This window comes from Vigna unguiculata, chromosome 9 (genome assembly GCF_037176805.1).
Source record: "Vigna unguiculata cultivar grain cowpea cultivar isolate G323 ecotype 2 chromosome 9, ASM3717680v1, whole genome shotgun sequence".
NCBI lineage: Eukaryota > Viridiplantae > Streptophyta > Magnoliopsida > Fabales > Fabaceae > Vigna > Vigna unguiculata.
The window spans coordinates 39,796,029-39,818,558 of record NC_140800.1 but is presented as its reverse complement, the minus strand read 5'-3'; the positions used below and the strand labels follow the sequence as shown (position 1 = coordinate 39,818,558).

General features: G+C 29.3%; 2 protein-coding genes across 3 annotated transcripts; both read left to right on the top strand.

Annotated features, from left to right (window-relative positions):
* The first annotated feature begins 112 nt into the window (after window positions 1-112).
* Window positions 113-3,904, top strand: LOC114196165 (uncharacterized). 2 transcript variants are annotated; one of them, XM_028086717.1, is made up of 5 exons: window positions 113-318; window positions 473-660; window positions 1,027-1,182; window positions 1,269-1,339; window positions 3,451-3,904. In XM_028086717.1, exons 2-5 carry the CDS (start codon window positions 493-495, stop codon window positions 3,701-3,703), a joined length of 648 nt encoding a protein of 215 aa, XP_027942518.1. In that variant the 5' UTR covers window positions 113-318; window positions 473-492; the 3' UTR covers window positions 3,704-3,904. The 2 variants fall into 2 exon arrangements, with proteins under 2 accessions (XP_027942518.1, XP_027942519.1); XM_028086718.2 differs by having other exon boundaries at window positions 180-388.
* A 4,584-nt stretch (window positions 3,905-8,488) lies between these two features.
* LOC114195868 (Integrase-type DNA-binding superfamily protein) lies at window positions 8,489-9,509 on the top strand. The gene has a single exon (XM_028086287.2). The coding sequence runs from the start codon at window positions 8,689-8,691 to the stop codon at window positions 9,271-9,273; it is 585 nt and encodes a 194-aa protein (XP_027942088.1). The 5' UTR covers window positions 8,489-8,688; the 3' UTR covers window positions 9,274-9,509.
* Window positions 9,510-22,530: the final 13,021 nt, after the last annotated feature.

The window sequence follows — 22,530 nt, the reverse complement described above, 5'->3', positions numbered from 1 at the left end:
TTAGAAAACCAAAAAACTTTAAATTGTAAAGATTAAAATCAAAATTACCTTAAATTTGAAGAATTAAAAAATATATGGAGGGTATGTGTATTTAAGCTGTTACACGTGTTCTGACATCCATACGTAGAAATGAGCGAAAAAAACAATGTTTGAAAAAGATAATAAAGAGTGGTCCCCACCTCGAAAATTTCTCTGTTCGCTGAAAATCTTCATGGTCTTTCAAGATCCAACGCTCTTCTGAATCCACCTGCGTTTACTCTGTTTCTACTTCTTATCAAATCTCTTTCGCACTCTTATGCTCTGTTTTCACTTTTCAAGGTAACCCTCTTTTTTTCTCTTTGGGTGATGAATCTTCACAGATAAATCACTGAGAAAGCCAAAGGCAAAGGTGATGATGGAATGGATAAGAACAAATCTGAGATGAAAAGGCAATGAATTGTGTGAATTGGATCTAATCTATGAACTATTGCAGGTAATTGGCAAAGGCGTGTTATGGCTACAGAGATCAAAAACACTATGATGAGGGTGAAATCGAGTGGCCAAGATGTTTCTTCCAAGCCAAAGATTGATTCTTTAGCTCTCAAGAAGAAGATTATGAGCTCAAGCAAACACCCACTTGTTTCTAAGATGAAGTCTGTCACCACTGTCACAAAATCTGAGGTATCATCATTCTCAACAAAAATTAAGAATTGTTGAATTGAATTTGCGTGGTTTGAAGTTAGGACTTTGAATTTACGGGTTCTGAATTCGGCGGCTGATCTTCGTTGACTGTTGGAAATTGCATTGACTGTTAGTTTTAGATGTTGCTCTGCGTTCTGCTTAGGGTTTAGAATTCAGGGATGTTCCAATAAATACACATGATCTAGGAGAACTTAACTTGCATTTGATTTGTGTTGCATATCAATTTACTTATTTTTTTTCCTTAAAAAACGTTGTACCATTAAGCATTTATTGTTCACAAAAGTTAATTTCAATAAGGAAGGGTTGTATTGTAACAAGTATTTTTTGTCGTGCATAAACTTGAAGGTTAAATCAAAACCGATAACACCATCATCAGCATCATCGAAAACAATAACAACATCATCAACATCGTCGAAAACAATAAGAAAGACAACTACTTCGAAAGTGAGAGAAAAGAAAGTCTACAGTCTGCCTGGCCAGAAACATGATCCTCCAGAACAGGTATCGAATCTACCTTACTTGGTTCATAGAATTCACAAACCAATATGGAATCTGCTCACACTCATTCTTGTGTTTTATGTTAACAGAAAGAACCCCTGAGAATCTTTTATGAATCATTGTCAAAACAGATACCAACAAGTGAAATGGCCGAATTTTGGTGAGTTTTCTTTCAAACATTTGCTAGGTTGACCACTGCAAATGTTCTGTTTTAGTAAATCAAATTAATGTTTCATCCATTGCATCAAGTTGCCTTAATTGTTTGTAAAAATCATGTCCTGTCTACTGATAAGTGACTTTAGTTAAGAACATGCTACACTCTCCATTTGTATCACTAACATTATCTTTATCTAAACAACATTCTAAAGATTTTGAACTGAAAATTTTAATTGTTTTCCCAACAACACCATGATGAAGTTTGCTAGCCCATTTTTCTCTAATATTGTTCTCTTCATTCCATAAAGAGTGGCATTTGTTGTAGAAAAAAACCAGAAGTATCAGTTCATCTGACAAACTTATTTCATCATACGTGTATCTTGATAAGTATACAATTTAAGATAAGAGCTTATTCATAAGTTTAAATGCTGAAATAAACTCTGAGGTTTTTCATAAAGGAAAACACCAGGAGATTTAGTACCAATGAGTCGTGAAGGAGTCTCTATAGGATATCAAGACATGCTTTCAAAAAAAAACCTTAAGACAATAGATTTATGGGTCATTCTACTTATGTACTATTCATCTTTCTCATTTTTTATCCAATATGGAACTTCTAACTCACCTTGAACTCTTAACAAAACTCCCTTCTTTGATTTTAAGTATGATCTTCCAAATTGTTTATTATAGCTTAAGGTTCTGGACTTATCAGTTCATGATAGAATATTATAGCTTTTATGACTAGGGGATATAGAGTTTGATTATTCTTCTAATAAAATGTAAAAATTCGGCACAAGTAAATTCTTCATTATCCGGTGCCCTGGACCACCCTTCAAGCACATAGGACTCTTGCATAGTGGAATTTGTTTGACATGCATTATAGAATTATTCATAAATCTTTACCTCGTAACTTAAGCTTTTATAGGACTAATGGTTCATGACAGCAGTAAACTCTTTGTTGGCCGATTCCATTGTGCCATGACCTATTGGCAACTACATACCCCTAAGAACTGGCAGTGTTACTTACTCATGTGATTGAACTCGTCAGAGATTGTAAAAAAATGTGTCACAAGATTATATATATTTTTTTCATTCTTTTTTAGGAAAAAATACTCTAGTTTGTTTGAGTGACCTAATCTTATGAGTTTTTACTTATTTCTGTCTCTGGCATTGAGTATCTCTTGCCAATCTCTATAAAATCTGCAGACAGGTCAATTATCATTCTGTTTCTGTCATAATACATTCTGTAAGGTAGAAAACCTCTTTGTTATACTACAGAACAGTTCTTATCCAAGAAAAATACATAATAAGTGACTAGCGAATTGACTCACAGGTGGGTCTGTGGTGACTAGAAAGGTTATCAACATACATAATAAGTGATAAATAAAAAATTACTAGGAACATGAAAGATCAGCAACCTTTGTTAGGAAGCTATAATTTCTCACCGAGTGTAACAAATTTTACTAAGATAGACTTTGAGTCACGATTCTCAATTTTACTAGGATAAATTCTAACTTACTATTCTCAAGATTTGCATTCACTTATATATTATAAACTTGTCGTATCACTAGTTGATATGGGACGTCCAACACACCCCTCACTCGAGGCATATACATTTCGAACATGAAATTAAATAATAATGGATGGTTCAACAATGACTAGATAGCGGGTGAAACAAATTTTTTTTTATCGGCAAATGTTAGTTGTTAGTTTTTTTGTTACTAGAGGAGTTGAACTCACAACTTCTCATACCCTTCCTTCTAAACCCTCTAAACCAATCTTGTTTCTTCAAATTGTTAGCGGATGGAACAATAAATCCAATAAACAACAAATTTCATTAAAATAGGCTCTAACACATATTAAGAAGTGGACTTGCCTAACTCAACCTTGTCAAATTTGGATTGATGACCTCAAAAATTCAATTTTTCTTTCATTATATTGGCAGAGTATAGTATTAGTTCAGTCTGTATGAATCCTTCAGCATTATAGGGAATTTCTGTTGAACTATGGTGTTTTGTGTTGTATCAGGAATCTTTTGGTTTTATTTTCTGAATTTCTGGTGGATTAAATCTTGCTCAGAAATTACAAATATTAAGGTATATATCTGTGAATTTGCAGGTTAATGGAACACGGGTTGCTATCTCCTGATAAAGCTAAGAAAGCATTTGAGAAGAAACAGAGGAAGCAAAAGGAACTCCGAACAGGAACTCCTGTGAAGATATCGAAGCCACCAACCAAGACTGCAACATCACAGAAACAACAACAACAGCAGATATCAAAGAATGGAGACATAAAAGCCAAGAAAAGAATTGTGAATGAGAGTGATGATGACGACGATTTCATTTTAAGTCATAAAAGAAGAAAATGGTAGGAGGAAGGAAAGACTCATAATGTTTATTAAAAAAAATAAAAATAAAAATAAAGGAAGAACTATTGTACCTTCTAAGACAACCTAGAAATTCTCAGATAAAAACATTCTTCATGTTTTTAACATACTCATACAATAAGGTACATGCAATTTACATGTATTTCAGAATCTGCGTTATGACAACTGAAATTGCTTCTCTCTGTTTCCTCAGTGCCTTGAAATTTGACCAACATTTTCTACTTCCCATTTTTACTACCTCCTCTTCTTTCTTCTCACATTCTTAAAATGTTTTGGTTTGATCCAATCGATATAAGAATTTCTTCATAGGAATTAGTTGCAAATATGTTAACTACAGAACATGCGTTTACATAAATAAACATCCTTTATACCTAAACATAGTCCTCAATTGAAACTAATTATCTATTCGTAAAAAAGCAAAACAAATGAAATGCTATAACTTTTCGTAAAACCCATCAAATTTTAGTTAATGTAACTCTTCTTGAATATATATATATATATATATATATATATATATATATATATATATATATATATATATATATATATATAAATATATAAAGTATTTACAAACAAATGTATTTATTTTCCATGCGTAAGGTACATCATCCACAATATTTAAGTGAAAAAAAGTATCATTTGATAAATCCCATTATCATACTCACAGGTCTACATGTGCAAGTGAATATCTACAGGTTGAAGACACACCCTTTCTTATTTTTTCTTCATTTACCCTTCAAAGATTCTTTTCCATTAGCTTAAAGTTTGGTGTCAATATAACTTCAAAATCAATCCAAAATTTTAAACAATAACTAAATAATATATAGAATGCTGGCCAGGATATGATTTAATGGGAGCGGAATTTTAGAATAAGTCGTGATATTAAAATAATTTCATTCCCCTGATGAGGATTCAAATTTATAAAAGAAGTAAATTTGAATTATTTTTTCAATATTATCTCATATACATTTATTTATAAATTTGAGAAGGAATCAAATTATAATGAGAATATTTTGGAGAGTTTTTCTTATCTTAACAATTTATTCTCTTTGAACGCAATACTTATATATGAATTACCTTACTAATCGTCAATTGAAAGAAAATAAAATGCTATAGTGAACAATATAAATATATATATATATATATATATATATATATATAATTTTTAAATTTAATAAACAATTGCTAGTTAGTATGTGTTTAATAATTTATAATATTTTCAAAAATTTTAAGAATTCATGTTTTATTAAGGAATTTCTCTATATATTCTTTTAAAGAGAGAAAAATTAAAGTTGACTTTTATATAAGTTAATAATAAGAAATTAGACAAATTACATATAAAAATAAACTTTTACATATTAATTCAGATATAAATTAATTTTAACTTATTGATAATTTTAACATATTAGATAATTTAGTCTTAATTTTACAAATATATCCTCAATTATTTTCTTACTTTACAACAAATAATGCTTAAAAATCACAGACAAAAATTAGGCATTTTCCCCTAACCTTGCCTCATCATAAAGATGGAGGTCGCATGATTAATTGTCATATGGTTAAGCAGAAGTTAAATCATTGTACTTTGTTAACTAGATTACATCTAATCTAAATTGTTCGGTTAGGTCTTCAATCCATCCTCAACCTTTCATGAATTTATACCTTAGCCAGAAACCTTCCTATTTGAGTTCAGTTGGTAAGAGACTTCACTAAACATCGATAAAGAACATTTTGGCGTTTAGTGACTTCATTCTCTATACACATATTAACTTGAAATTTTTTTTATTGAAGTTATGGAACAAATCTCATAATTTGGATTCTTTCAAACAGTGATGGACTCACTATAAGTTAAACTGAAAGTTGAGAAAACAAAAGCAAACTGTAAGATAACAATCACGTTCTTCCTTGGATTGAACTGCATTGAGTTTTTCAGCCCTTAACTTACTGCAGTAAAAGATATACATACCAGTATATGAGATGATCCATGTCTTCTTTTTTTGACTGGTAGATAATTGTTATTTTAGTAATTAATTATCAATTATATACAAATTAAGATTGCAGAATGATAAATAGTTACCTTTAAACCTAAACCGACAAGCCATATATCATTGAGCAGACATCTTATGCCTGGTATCAGTATATTTTGTTTGCACTTGTTTTGGTTCTGTTACCGTGTTTTACATGTAATTTCAATTCAATTCATAATTCGTGCAGTTTAGATAGGATTCTGATTTAGGTCAGAAGTCTTTACAGTATTACATGGATTCATGTTCTATAGTAGGTTTAGAATATAAAACAAATATCACCACCATCAAACTTTTTGGTTTGAACTGTTATGGGTTCATGTACTATATAGTTAACCTTGGTTCGACCTTGTTCAAAGTAAAGGCAAGTCATGATCAAGTCACTGGTGTTAAGCAGCACCTTAAGACTCATTTCAGAAACCTCTCCATCTTGGCCACGTGGGCGCGGCTTGAGTGATGGAGATTGAGTAAGAAATTATAGGCTAATCAGAATCCTGAATCTTCTAAAAAGCTTTGCAAATTACCACTCTTAAGTCAGATCACAGATTGATATCTAGGTTTTGAATAAAATGTGTCCTCTATGAATCAAAAGTCAAAACAATAATGTCTCTACTATTGGTTTCAAAAACACAAAAATTATGAGTTCACTGTTGCTGTTCACCTCTCAAGAAAACCACAGGAATCCTGGAACAGAAGCGAAATGCATTCACCAACTCAAAGATCTTATCTGGGGTGACCTTTGTCGGACATTAGGCCATGCCTCAAAGTGGCCCAGATGTCTGATTTAAGGTTCTGTGATGGTTTTTCTTATTTAATGAGAAAGAAAGAAAAAAAAAGCCGTGTGTGGCAGCGGTTCGGTTCCAAGAGCTTTTGTTTGTACTTGTATACTGTGCAGAAGAAAGTTTTATGCGTTACCACCAGAACTATGTAAGAAATAAATAAGAAATAAAAATAAAAATCATGTCATGGGTCCAAGTCCAAACAAGTTAACAGGTACACCACAAAAGGCAACAGCTCATTTTGGAGGTACCATATCATCGTCTGGTACTGATACTTGTGAAAATATGGAAACGCACGTATAAAACAATAACACCATGGACGGGTTATTTTCGTCGTTAGCAAAGCATAAAATGCAGAGGCCCTAGCAGTGGCAGAAGCTATAAAGATAAGTTATTTATCATCTTGGCGTAGATATAGATAGATAGATAGACTTTGAGGGTTATTTCACTTTACCAATAATACAATTATGGTGCTGTAAATTGCAAGGATTTGTTATGTGTCTAATCCGAGTGATAGGAAAATGGGCCTTTAACATGTTTGACAAAGCAATGTCACTTTGAAGTGTGGGGTTGGTCCATTTATTAGAGTTAAATCACTGTTGACGAACTGCACGTGGCAAGATGGAAACACCTATAGCGCACCACCACTGCACAGAACAAAACAGTCCATAGGACAATATCAATACAATCAAATTTAGTTTTTTTTCTTATTAGGTAGCATTGTTTAGTATTTTTTTCACTACTTTTTCCAATGAATGAGATAAAAAGTAGTATAAGATTACCGTCTCTGGTGTCTGAAATGTGAGTGATGATGAGATGGAGACAATTACAGACCATGAATTGGACAACATCACCGAGGAATACTGGCAGGGCCCATCAATTTAAGAGGGACTAATCGCAGAGTAATAATAAACCGAAAAGGAGTAGGAATAATAAGGGGAAGAAATAATTGCATCTTCTTCTACGAGGAGGGAGAGGCAAATAAATATATTGTAAATGAATGGGGAAGAAATATTGAAAGAAGGGTCCAAAAACCTAAATCATTGCTGGCCCTGACTACGTAGTTTTAAAAGCACTCACATGCAATGGTTGGAACCCCATCTCTGGTAAATACCCAATTTACATCTACCAATACACCATTCCCTCTAACGATTCAACAGTTAATCACTAACCAATACACCAAGTGTGTGATGAAAAATGTTGTTTTGACATCTTCCTTGGCCGGGGACACCATATGGTTTCTGCACTGTTTTTGGCTTTAGAAAGGATATGGAGAGAGAAATATAAATATTGAAGGCGTGACAAAATATAAAAATATACGGTATGAACTGACATAGGACATAGAACAAGTTGTTCAAATAATAAATAAAGCTGGTCGTATCGGATACCTACGTCTACATGCAAAGACAAAGCAACACAATTTAACCCATCCCAAAAGAAGAGTGAAAATCAGAAGGGATACTCATCATAGAAAAACCCCAACTAGATTGAGAAAATAAAAAGTACACAAGTGGTGGTGGAGCCTTCGCACCTCTCGTGTCAACCTTATTAAATTTGACTAACCAAACCTGTTGCACCCAGCAGTACTTTTTACAGTGGAAAATACAAAATACCAAATTATTGGCGATAGCGAGTTAAGGGAAAAGATGATAAAGCGCAACAGAAGAGCCTTGATATGCATTGCATTGATGAAACTTTCTAACAAAAAGATAAGGGTAGATGAACAGCGAAGGTGAAAAAAAAAAAAAAAACAAAAGAAAACAGGAGGGTGGTTAAAAAAGGTAAGCACGAGTAAATACAAAGACGATAGATATATAAAAGGAAGGAGCAAAGTTAACAGGAGGTTGCGTGGCAATGGCGAGTGAAGAAGGTATTAGTATTAACTATGCGATTGCAGTGTGCGTGTCGCGTTTTTCTCAAGTGGGTCCATCCCTTTCTCCTCTATGAACCTTTATAAGTGTTATATGAGTCACTGAGAAGAAGTGACAAAGAAAAGAGAGGAAAAAAAAGTCGTAGCTAATGAATTTCACTTGCATGCCAAATGAGAATAGCCTCCTCCTCCACCTCCTTCTGCTCTTCTTCTTCATCCAAAAATAAGCAACTAAACTCCATCATCGCTGTAGAAAGAACCACATAGTGATAATTTAGTTTTCTTCGGCAATAAAGAATGAGGGTTTCAGCGGAGAAGACGATGTCGTTGGAGACCGAGGCGGGGCGAGAGAGCAAGAAGATAAAGCGCATTCGCGACTCGAGCAAGCACCCGGTGTACCGCGGCGTGCGGATGCGGAACTGGGGGAAGTGGGTGTCGGAAATCCGCGAGCCGCGGAAGAAGTCGCGGATATGGCTAGGCACATTCCCGACGCCGGAGATGGCGGCGAGGGCGCACGACGTGGCCGCCCTCAGCATCAAGGGCTCCGCCGCCATTCTGAACTTCCCCCACCTGGCGAACTCCCTCCCACGCCCGGCCTCCCTGGCGGCGCGCGACGTCCAGGCGGCGGCGGCGAAGGCGGCGCACATGGAGCCGTCCTCGCTCTCGTCCTTGGTGTCAGCAATGGACCTGTCCTCTGCCTCAGACGAGTTGACTGAGATAGTTGAACTCCCGTCCCTGGAAAGCACCGACGATGGGTGTGTGGAGTTGGAGAAGGAGTTCGTTTTCGTGGACTCGGTGGACACGTGGATGTACCAGCCACCACCCTTTGATTTTGACGCGGAACGGGACATTGCCTTGGAGGGTCTGGTGTGGAATTACTAGGTTCTTCTTCTCCGTGGCCTGGTGTTGTATAAATATTCAAAATCATCTCTTTTGTACGGTTTGGTTGGTTGGTGTGTGTTGTCTTAGCGGTGAGAGCAGCCACTTGTGGTTTTTCTTTCAGGGGCTGTTATTCTTCATCGTCTCTGTGTGTGTCTTTCCTTAACTCCTCTCATTTTAATTGTAAATGGGTAGAACAAATAAAGTAAGAGGACAACATTAATTTGTGTTTCTTTCTATTCGGAGTCTGGTTTGGTTTAACTCTTGTTAAGATTGCGCAATAGTGCTATCCGATATGCGAGTGTTTTGGTAGGATGAGGCGTACGGAAAGAGATAGAAAGGGGAAATGAGAATATTGATGATGATGTTATTTGGCCACACGTTTTTATTTTGTGTATCTTCCTTTGCTTGTTTCGATCATCTTAGTTAGGGTGGTGGTTGGCAGAGATTTTTGCCTTTAATATTAAAGGATATGTGTGTGTAGCTTGGTTTGGTTTTGCTCTGGGAAATTTTGAGAGGGTGGTGGGTGTGACCCATAAAGATTTGTGGCTAGCTTTGGTGAGATGGAAGAGTGTGATTGGTGCAAGAGATGGATGTGACAGTGAGAAATTCATTTTTATGTTTGTAATCTACACACTAACACACTGAGTATTTGGTTGTGAAGTAGAAGGGATTTTTGAGCATAGAAGATAGTAGAAAAAGCAGATGAAATAGGTTAAGAGAAGATTCCCCGGGAATTGCGTAACTGAAATAGAAATTGGTATAGTTTTGTTGAAAGGGTGTTGTCGAATCCAGGGCATTGCAATGTGTAGTGAGCTATCAAGAAGATTCAGAAATCTATTATGTTTAGACTTAACATGCCATTCAGACCACAGATTGCACACCCAAAATGTCTATGCTTTGAAATGGAAAGATTTTGCTGTTCAAAAGTTTCGACGACAGGAATGATTAACTATTTCTCTTAACCAAATCAAAAGTCAGAACACCAACGTTACTTCTTTTTTCACCTTCATGAAAATCTATATATGTTTTTTCATTTGAATTATAAATTAATATGCCCGCGTATATGACATCATCCATGACTTTTCTTTCACCATCATAATTGGAACTGCTGCATTCTTCAGACCGCCCCTCCAAATATGTACTCATAATTATGCACCTTAAATTAAAGTTCGTTTGCATGTTCGAGGATTACAATTTTTTAGATTTCAAATATGAGAAAAAAAGAAAAAGAAAAAGAAAATCATTGTGTTTTTTATACAAGGATATGTGATTCTATGTGTCTTTTAAATGGGAGATTGATTTAGGAAACACAATATAATAAATGTATCGTTCTCAATCCAAAAATTTTATATAATAAATTTGGGATTCTTTTTTGTAAGTTACTCACCTTTGTTATTTTTATGGGACTTATCTTATAGTTAGAATTTCGACAATTTCCACATTTTACCTTATATAAACAATTTGTATCTCATTCATAATCAATCTTTCTAACATACTTTTAACTTTTAGTATATACATAAATCATAAATCCTAATTATCACTTATATTTATCAAATTCGATTAAATTCAAATTTTCACAACATAATTATCATTACGGTGGTCGAGTTATATAAAAAATATTATAATCATATACTTCAATCCCAATAATACTATAAATCAAATCATATAATCAAAGTAGCTACATAATATTTAAAACACATTCACCCAATTCCTAAAATAAATTAGCACCGTAACATATTCATATAATTAAATAAGAAAATAATAAAATATAATTTGCTTTTAAAAATCCATTCAGTGACATTTGACCAATTTTACCTTGACTTATATGCAAACTTATTCATGTTGGTGTTTTAACATTAGCTAAATATATAATCAAAGAATACTATATATGATTGCAATCGAGTATGTTCTAGATCAAATATGTGGTATTATTAATAATAAGACTGTGTTTATTATTATTTATTTTATTGTCATATATATTGATATCATATAAAAATATCTTGATTAAAATTAAAGACTTGTTTTTATAAAATTGAGAAATGAGTCTAATATAATTTTAATTTAAGGTGTTATTCATCATAGGATTATTGAAGATAAAACATATGATCATTGAATTGAGTCAAGAATTTATACTTTTAAATTGTCAATGAAAAATTCTTTTGAAGAAAAATATAACTTTTCTTAGACTTTAGATTATCAAGGTTTTTTATTTTTCTTTGATATCAAAATTTAAAGTTGTGTTGGTTGAATGATCATTGAGTATGATTAAATTATTGGGGAATTAGTGATTAATCAAGAAAAAATCTATCAACTCTTACTAATGAGCTTGAGCTCTAAACAAATAAAGACATTGACTAGAGTGTTATGAATGGAAGAAGAAAAGAAGTTATTAAATCATTCATTATATGTTAACTTATCAGAATTTGACAATTATACCATATTCTAAAGTTAACTACAAGTTGTAAAGATGGAAGGAAATAATAGATTAATCTTCTAGTGATTTTAAAGTAAAAGATACTTCATGATATCCGACCCATTGAGGAGTGTAGGTCATACACTAAGGAGTATTTGATCTTTGTTGGACAGAAAATATTATTGATTAAATTAAAGAGTTTAATTTTGTATTATCTTTAACTGAAATATTATTATATTTTTTGTAACACCAAAAATATAATAATAATAATAATAAAATTTGAAAATCTATAAAATGATGAGTAAGATTAAATAAATTAAGTTAGTAAGCAAGTCATTTAAAAAATGATTTAATAAAAATATGATTTTTATTAAAACAGCACATTTGAAAAAGAAAAATGCAATGATTCCTATTGAATAGAAAAAATAAAATATTAAAATACCTCAAAATTATATATCCAACTTTATATATATATATATATATATATATATATATATATATATATATATATAAGTGCGAGCAGATCGAGTATTTTAGCCTGCTGGCTTGTTTAACCTATGGCTTGCACAAGCCAATGACAATTAACTCTCAATTACTTAAATTTCTAAAATTTGGTGACTCCAACACAATACATCGTGTGTATTTCTTATAAGCAAATTGTTCATTATAGTTTTTCTCTGGTCCATCCATGCAGGGGTAACTACTTCAAATATACACAACTATCAAAATCTCTCTTAAAATGTCTTTTGTTAAGTTATCTAGTTGTTAACTCTTTGACAAGTGTACCAAATCATCTTAAGTAGTAAAATGGAAGTCCAAGTATAGTTTTCCCTAGACGTTTGTTTGTCTAATTATGATTACTTACTGATTTTAGCGATGGTGAAAAACATTGTTTGATTCAATCTAAAAAAAATAGCATACGAAATTATAAAATTTAAGAATTGATTTGGTAAAAGCTTCATTAGGATTGAATTTCATGAACTAAATTAACACAGTAAAACAATATATATCTATGTTATTCAAACATTCACATAATAAACACACTTGCTCTAATTCCTTATATGCAAGTTCTAATATGTATGTTAAAAACCTAAATCCTTAGTCTTTTTAACATATAATCTACATTAAGATCATATGTGTCTAGAATGACCAAGAGATTTGGTCTACTCCTATAACCAAAGCTCTTGGATTTCTATCCATGTCTACGTTTCAATTCATTTTCAATTATTTGGTACTAACAAATAGCATGATATTCCATCATACACATTAATAATCCAGATAGAACATTTGAATATGAAGAGATTATATTGCATCAGAAAAGTTACACAGAGTATGAATTCATTACATACAATCCTAATGAAATGAGATTTTAACTACTCCTAAACATATAGAACATTAAGATTTGATGAATTCTAACGAACGAATAGAAGAATTTGATGTCCTTTAGCCCTAGAAGTTCCCGATACCGATTTTCTGAGTTTCTGATGCGTTTTCAGACCAAAAGAAGCCTTTTTTTTGTTTTTTTCTCGACACTTAAATCACAATTAGAAATTGTCTGCTCGCTGGACGAGCCTGAGCTTTCACTACATGAGAAATAACTTATGATTCACTTCCAACTACTTTGTCTCGCTAGGCGAGATAGTCTTCTCGTTGGGCAAGTGTCGGCAATTTGACTGAGCGAGATGGTCTTGGAACACAACTCTAATCTTCTTAAATTTTCCATTTTCCTATTTCAAAGAAAAAGAAAAATATACCCAACTTAAAAGAACACATAACTCCAACATATTTATATGAAATGAACACAAAATACATGAATAAAGATAAAAGATAGAGGTTAATAAACATAAATGCTAAGTATTCATCAAACTTATCAACAGTGGTTATAAAATTTGGGTTGTTCCACAGATTAAAGGTTGGAACAACAAGATCTGTTTGAGTATGACAAACGCATAAGACCTTCTTACATTTGAAGGAGAAATTTCTTTGAACCATTACTGTCAAACTAAGGTATTTTCCTTAAACATTATTTTCTTATTATTTAATATGCATGATTTATCCAAAAATAGATTCGTACTTTTCGTTGTGCATGTTAAAAATGAGATTTTAGCCTTCATATATGCAATGTGCAAAGTTCACCTTGCAAATTCACTTGGTAAAATTAAATTAGACTTCAAGTTTACTTCCATAAAATGATGTTGAATTTATCAAAAGTTTAAACTAACAGATTTGTTTAGTCTATTATATCACCCTTGATATATCACTACAAGAAAATTATTGAATAATGACAATTTTAGTGACAAAAAACAATTAGTCGATATAATGTGACCAATTTAGATATCATTTTATAAATTAAAAAATATTGGTATCTAAAATAATTTTATAAACTAAAAATTATTGGTAACTAAAATAATTTCAAAAAATTATAATTGATATCTAAAATGGTAACTAAAATAGTTTCTATTATGAACTAGTCACTAACATTAGTTACCAAGATCTTGGTTACCAAAGAAATTGATCTCTTAATTGGTTTATAATTAGAAAATTGGTTTCTAAACATATTTTTCTCACTAAAATTAGTAATTATTTAAAAGTTTTTTTAGTGTATCAATTCTTTATCCATTCTCACTTTTGATATATCCATTCGAAATTTCATCTTGTTCAGATGAAAATTATTTATATTAATGAAATACAAACATTATGATTTATTAGGTTGACTTTAAGTTCATTTCATTAACATTCGATTTTTGGCGTTTTTTATTTATTTTTCACTTAAGGAATTTTACTTAAATTAATTTTAGAATTTATCTTTTCAGTAATGTCTCTCACCCATTAATGAAAAAAAAAATCAATTTAAACACATGTAAAGAGTAAAGATCAAAACTCAATACTCCAATACGAAAACATAAGGTAAAAACCACATTCAAACTAATAATTTTCGATCACATGAACATTGTCAAATAACACAATCTAAATCTAAATCTGAAAATATAAATTCTCAATTCCTTTTATTCAAATTTTCAATATGAAGAACAAAGTATAATTCAAAAGATGTAAATTAAACGTTTCCAAATTTCAAGTAGAGCACTTTCAACACCGAAATTTAATTATAAGTAAGAATTTAGCTCCCTTGATCTAAAAAGTTGCTTTTGATTTAGAAAATATACAATGGGATATATTTTTTTTTCAAAAACTCAGTATCCTACCATAGAACAATCCTATTAATTAGATTTTCAACTTTTTTCTCTCAAATTTCACAAAACTTAAAACGAACTTGCATGCGTGAAATTTCTTAAAAAGGGGAAAAAAAGAGAGCACTATCCACTCTTTTTTAATCACATTTCCACTCTTTTCGTTCTTTAGTTTTACGATTTTTGAGTTTTTATAATTTGAAAAACTCTAATCCCAAAACTACTTCTACCACTCTCAAAACCATTCATACTACTCATAAAATAAAACTGCACTAACAAATAAATATAGAAAATTCTAAGTCGTTTCAAATGTTGAAGTTCGCTAATTATACTAATTCTGCTGATTCAGATAATACACTAATTTTGTAAATGCATTTCATATTAATTTTGTTTGGCATTACATATAGATGTGATTCTTATGAAAGGACAAATAAAAAATAGTGTTTTAGTGCATAATAATTACGAGCAAAATATAAAAAAAAATATTATACATGGAGTATGTGGACTTCCTATATGTTTCGTCGTTATCGGTCACTATTAATATTTTTGGTTAAAAGACGAGTTTTAATTAATATGACAAGCCAAGGGAGTGCTTTAGTTTTTGAGTGACAATGAATATGGTGGGAACCATTCCATTGGAAACATTGTTCCATACAATTTTTTTTCGTACATCTCTAGAAATGGAAACAAAAATCACAGCTCATATTGTGATAAAGATTGACCCTTTTTAGGCAAAATTATTTACCACAGTATACATTTCTTATTAAAAAATAAAAGGAGTACCTTATTTTTCTCCTCTTTGCATTCTTTTTTTCTCTACTTTTCTCCAAGAAATGAGGAAAGTTGTTGTCATTCATGTCATGTGTATTTTTTTTTTTTTTAAATATGATAATTTTTTCTTTTAAATATAGAGAAGTCATCCCAATAAATTATTATAAAAAGTTATATAAAAATTAAAAAAATGATTTTTAAAATTAATTTTACATGTGTAGATTATATAACGTTTGCTTTAATAGAGTTTACCTTTAATTAATTAAATGTATAAAATTAATGTAGTTTTTAAAATATTTGTTTTCTTTCAAAATTTAAAGAAAATATATATATATATATATATATATATATATATATATATATATATATATATATATATATATATAAACATAAACCATAAGTTGTTTTTCTTATACATTTTTATAATGAAAAATAAAAATTAAGTAATTCGTTGTAAACAAATATTTTGTGAGAAAAAATGACAACAATACGATATGGAAAGTGGTTTCATTATTACATCTCTTTTTCCTCAATAAAAGTTCATTCCCATATCATCTCTAAATGTAGCAATTAAAAAATTTTGATCTCGATTTCATTCCCACCGGATAACAGATGTAATCATATACTTATACTTATACTCATTTTTTTTAAATTTCAAATATCAATTAAATCATTTTTATATAAAAAAATAATGGTAAAGAAATCATGATATTATAAAAATATTCAATTAAAAGAACATATTATCTTTTCTTCTGCATATTAAATGTTAAGAAAAATATTATAGTTGAATAAATTTACTTCCTTTCTCAAAAAATGAGATATTTCTTTTATATTATGAAAAAAACTTTAATATATCACTTGAACGAAATCGCACAAATAACAAAATTAAATTAATAATAATTTGAATTTAAATTAGAGGTATCAAAATGGGTAAGACAGAACCATTTTGGTCCAGCATGCCAAAAATAGGTTGGGTCAGGCTGACTTACCACAAAATGGGCCAAAAATTGTAACCTGCCAAGTCACAGAGTAGACTGACCTGCCATTCTTTTAATTTTTTATTTAATTTTAATTTTTAAAATTTGTTTGTATATATACTTATAAATAAATATTTAAAATATATTTAATCATATAAATGTTTTCTAAGCTTTTAATTGATTAATTAATATTTTTAATTTGATAAATTAAAATAATTATTACATTTATATGTTGAATTACTCTAGTATAACTAATATTGAAACTTAATTTGTAATTTTAATGATTTAAATTACAATAGTGTTACATATTTATATTTTTACAAAAATATAATATAGAAAATTTAATATTTTTAATTATTTTTTTTAATTTAAAAAATAAAAAATAAAAATAATGGACCAACGGGTTGAAACCCGACCGACTCCATTTTGGCAAGTTGGCAAGCTGACCAGGACCACAATCCATTTTCAAACTCCTAATTTAAACATAGATCTTTCATGTTTTAAACTTCAATATATGTTAGACGCCGATAAAAGATATTTATGAATGTGTAATTAAGATTGTGAGAAGAGAAAAAGTACCTTGAATTTTTTATTAATTTTTTGGATGTAAAACAAACCAAACAGTCCATTGAAGAAAAAGAAAAGTATGTAGTCAAAGAAACAAAAAGAAGGATTACAAAACTAAAAACCAAGAGAATAATATATATATATATATATATATATATATATATATATATATATATATATATATAAAGAATTTAGGTTACTTAATAAATTATGAGTACTTTAGTAGTTTAAACATGGTCATGGACAATGATGAGGACGAGATCTAATATTGGGACAAGTATGGAGAAGCAGACATATACATACTCATTCTTGCCTCAATATCCAACTGAAAAGATCAGGTATTATTCATACTCACACCTATGGTCAGGAGATGTAGAGATTTTCCGTCATAATGAAAACAAATTCGGATAATACCTACATGATGAATTTATTTGACATCTCTTACAAAAAGACACATGGAACTTGAAGTAGAGTGAGAGAGAAAGATGCAACTCTTTAATTTTGAAAATTAGGAAACGTGTCACATATTTAATGAGACACGTGTCAATATAGCAACATGTACTATGCGCATACGTTTCCATTTTGGTAAAATTTTACTTTTGTTTTATTTTGAATTTTTTTCATTGTTTTTTGGATGACACCAATCAAAACTTCCTCTATGTGCACCCTTCAATTATATTATATTATATTATATTTTATATATATATATATATATATATATAAATAAGTATTTAGGTTACTTAATAAATCATGAGTACTTTAGTAATTTAAACTTGGACGAAAAGATCAGGACAAGAACTGATATTGAGGCAAGTATGGAGACGTAGATATATACATACTCATCCTCGTTTCAATACTCAATTGAAAAAATGGATATTACCCATACACATACTTAGTCAATACGAGGATCTTCGTCAAAACAAAAACAAATTCAAACAATACTCATGAGAACAAATTTATTTGTTATCCTTACCTTAGACATCAAATATTATTTGATGAAGTCAGTTAATTGTAAATCTCGTTTTAAACTTTTCTTATAGATTCCTATAGGAAGGTATAAAGTATTTGGTAAAGCATACTATTGTGTAAGGTTGTTCCTTTGAGTGTCATGGGAGAATGCTCGAGAAAAGATTGTCCTACTACTATAGTAAAGGTTCACTTGAATCATATATGTTTCAATGTATTCATGAGGACCTATTGTACCTCTTTGTGGTTGAATATTTCCACCAAAGAGGTAAAAGTATACTCATAACTGTCATGTATAAAATGATGAAGACATTCCCTGTCTTATAGGTTAGAGTGAAGGTTTTCTCTTGATGTAACTAAACATGAGTTTTATTACTTGTAAGTCAAAAATATGTTATTTAACAACTATGTCTTGTTGATCAAGTTTATAAGTGTTAAATGTAAGTAAATTGAACTATCAAAATAAAATAACTTCACTCATATGCAATAGATTAATTTCTCTAAAAAACCTCAAATGATATAATTTTTCAATATTATTACTATATTTTTTATGCTAAATACATTTTTTTTTAAATAAGATAATTCACTGAGCACCAAAACCTCACTCATTCAACACAAGACAATCAACTCAGTAATATTTCTTTTTTTTTTTTAAAGTGACTACTATAACTTGAGCAATGAATGTCATAAAATATATTTGTTCAATCTTCAGCTTAAGTCAAGAAAAACCTTTAGATCCAAACAAGAGAGTCGTTATTGCTCAAAAAACATAAAATTCTTAGTTAAAGATATTTTTTACTTGAGCGACTAGGAAGCACTCTAATATACTTTGATATAAAAATAGGAAAATGCTTCGTTGATTAAGGGATGCTCAAGCAATGAGTGATGGTATGCAAAACTATAAACACAATACTTAAGAAGATTCATAGTGATGTTGTCTTGAAAAATAACTTTATTATTATATAGTCATATTTTTAATATTTTTATATGTATATATGTTACCATGTGTTAAAATATTGAGATTGAATATTTTTACTTGTTGATTATAAATGAGTATAATTTGTTTTTATCTTTTATTTAATATTGGTGATTTAATATATTCTTGATTTTAGAAAGTGATATAGAATTTGTTTTGAATAAAAATTTCAATATTTTAAGTTTTTAAAAATAAATCTTATCATATTAATTTGTTAAGTTCTTAAAGCCTGAATTGTGAAATGTATAGAATATATTTTCAGAATCTTAAGAAAAAGTTTGAAAAGTAATTCTTAATTAACATTAATTTTGGTTAAAATTACTTAATACATTAACATTCGTTATATTGGGAAAAAATATTTATTTAGTTTATTATAGGAATGTTAATATACTAATTTCTTATCATAATTATTAATTTGGAAATATTTGTTAATTATTATATAAATTAGTATTTAGTAATATTCATTGGAAAAAATATAAAATTATATTAACAAGAAAAATATATATAATATATGTTTTAAATAAACTAGCCAATAATGCGATTGAAATACTTTTAATTTCATGCATTTATATTGTTTAATTTATTTCAGTTATTACATCATTGCTTCATAATTGTTTATGATAAAAAATAAAATATAATAATCCTTAATTAGAAGTTTACAGTTCGACAAAATTCATCAACAACTCTTTTTGAGTATGATAGTTGTATTCACTCTGTTTGAAAACTACAACAAAATCTTAATATACTTATCAAATAAAAGTATTATTCATAACTAAATTTTTGTCCTTATAGTAATAAGCATGACTATCTCTAGTTTGATCTATTGTTTACTGGTATTCTTTTTTATCAGCATCACATTTTATCAAATAGGATATAAAAACATACAGAATAAATTGGAACACAAACAGAAAAACTTTACTCATTGACAGATTTAATATAATATATAGAGATAAATAGATAATATAATTCTAAATATGGTAGGAGAAATTAATGATACACATGAGCAACCGCCATGACAGTTATATAAAAAATTATTTAATGAAAAAAAAAAAAGAGAATGTGATATGAAGAATGCAGTGAGTTGCATCTGTTACATATTATGCAGTTTGGTGTTTGTTTATTTAATCCAGGTGGTTAATTATTAATATTAATTGCCAGGTATGCCAACCATCATTGTTTTCCACTTTTATTATATTAAACATTATGAACAACACCGTACTTTTTTCTTTTCTTTCTTTAATCAAAAGCCTAAAAATTTATTGACCAAATTGCTCTCACTGAATCAATAATAATATATGTTTATACTATAAAGGGCAATAATTTCAGTCGCCGTACCTATGATATCATGTGCTTTCCCTTCTTTTTTTAACTACCTACTTAAATTAATTCTCAGCTATACCAACCAATAAAATAATAATAATAATAATAAACATTATTGTTTTCATTGCGAGAAATTGATAAGGAATCATAACACTATCATCCATAATCAATGAATCAATCAATTGCCACAGTTTTATAAAGGTTAGCATTGTTGTCTTTTGATCCACCACCCGTTTACACTCATCCGTATATACGCTTTACGTACGTCATTCGTAACGTACACTCACCTCCGTAATCATACGCTATACAGAGGTGGGGTTTCGTTCTTTCTGTGTCTTTCTTTTTTAGATTTTTATTTTTTATTTTCTGAAAACTATGAGATTTCAAAAAAAAAAAATGAAATAAAATACAACACTGTGACTCAGAGTGTAAATAGTTTTATATTATCATTTAACTGTAAAATGTTAGATACTGTAATCATTTTATTGACAAGTATACTTATGATAAAAGTTTAACATGTTTTTTTGTTAATCTATATATAGTGTAACCTTTTACAATAATCATAAAGATTACACTCGTAAATATTTATTTGTGTAGGCTTGTCTGGTTTTATTTGTCTACATGTTAACAGATATTTATATATTTTTAATGTTTTGTACTTGGTCTAGTTAAAAAATATTATTCAACTTTGTACGGGATCAGGTTTCAGAAAAAAAAAATCACAAAATTCTATCATTTTTTAATCGTTCAATTTAAATTATTTCAAGATACTATACTATCTTCATACTATAGTTTTTTTTAATTATTTTATTAATAGGGTGGAATCACCATATTATTATAAGTTGCAACAAAAATAAAATAAAATAAAAGTGGAAAAAATTGTATAAATTAAAAAAAAAATCTCAAAGGGGATAGATGATTTTACTCTTGCTATTAACATAATTAAAATTAAAACTTATATTTATGACCTTTAAATTAAAAATAATTGTAACTATATAGAAGTTTTTTGTTTGGAAATATTAATGTATTTTAGTTTGGAAATAGAAGTTTTTTGTTTTTTGGACTATAAATCTTGTAGTTTAATTTGGAATATATACAAGTTATTACAACTTGGTAATCCTGAAGCTTTTCTCTAAAGATATTACTATTGTTGATATATTTTTAAAAATACCGGATTAATTATTATACGTGAGACCTAATTAATTTTTTTTTTGGTCAGCAAAGGAGACCTAATTAATTTTACTTTTTAATTGCAAAAATTTGAATTGGGACAACTTAATATTCCTAAATTTCTTTAACAAATCATTATTATCATTTTTGAAAAATATATAAATTAATAGTGGTTAGACAAGATGTATTATAAATCACATGATTTAACCAGGAGACTTTTAAATTGTGATAGATAGGTTATGTCAACTTTATTTAAAACCCACCAACACACAAATAGGTTTTTAAAATAGAATTATGTATTTCTTTTATTTAGTTTCTCATCTACTATACAATACTTACAAAAAACTGAGAATCAACTTGGCAATTTGATATCACAATTTCCTTCATTAAAATATATTTCATGTTCCTATAAATTTATTTATTTTTATTTAAATAAGATATTGCATAAATTAAAAATATTAATTAAAAGCAATTCTTGTGTCAAAAGAAAAATATTTCACGCCAATAAAATAAAAATGAACTGTTCACAATAATCAATAATAAAAACAAAATCAAGAAAATATGTTTTAATTAAAGTATAAACAACATGTGTTATTAGATAATTTTTTTGTGAAATCCTTAAAGAAAAAATAGGCACAAGATCTTAAAAATGAGATAACATAAAAGAATTAACAAAAGGTAATGTTAACCAAGAACTTAATTATATTATGAACATATTAATGGAGATGCTATTATAATTGAAACTTGAGACTCGAAGAAATGGTTAGTTGTAACCCTAGTGTCTACATACTTAATCTTTGAGTTTTGGTTACTCTCTCTGATTTTTTTTTTTCTTGTAACATACAACACATCATGCATAAAACCCTTTTCTTCTCTCCTTTTTTTTTTTTTCTTCTTCCAAACACCAGA

What these genes read in the sequence shown, in the direction of transcription:
- LOC114196165 (XM_028086717.1), top strand. Translation starts at nt 493, where the DNA reads ATGGCTACAGAGATCAAAAACACTATGATGAGGGTGAAATCGAGTGGC. An exon ending in AACATGATCCTCCAGAACAG is followed by an intron (nt 1,183 to 1,268) that starts GTATCGAATCTA and finishes TTATGTTAACAG; the next exon opens with AAAGAACCCCTGAGAATCTT. An exon ending in AGTGAAATGGCCGAATTTTG is followed by an intron (nt 1,340 to 3,450) that starts GTGAGTTTTCTT and finishes GTGAATTTGCAG; the next exon opens with GTTAATGGAACACGGGTTGC.
- LOC114195868 (XM_028086287.2), top strand. Translation starts at nt 8,689, where the DNA reads ATGAGGGTTTCAGCGGAGAAGACGATGTCGTTGGAGACCGAGGCGGGG.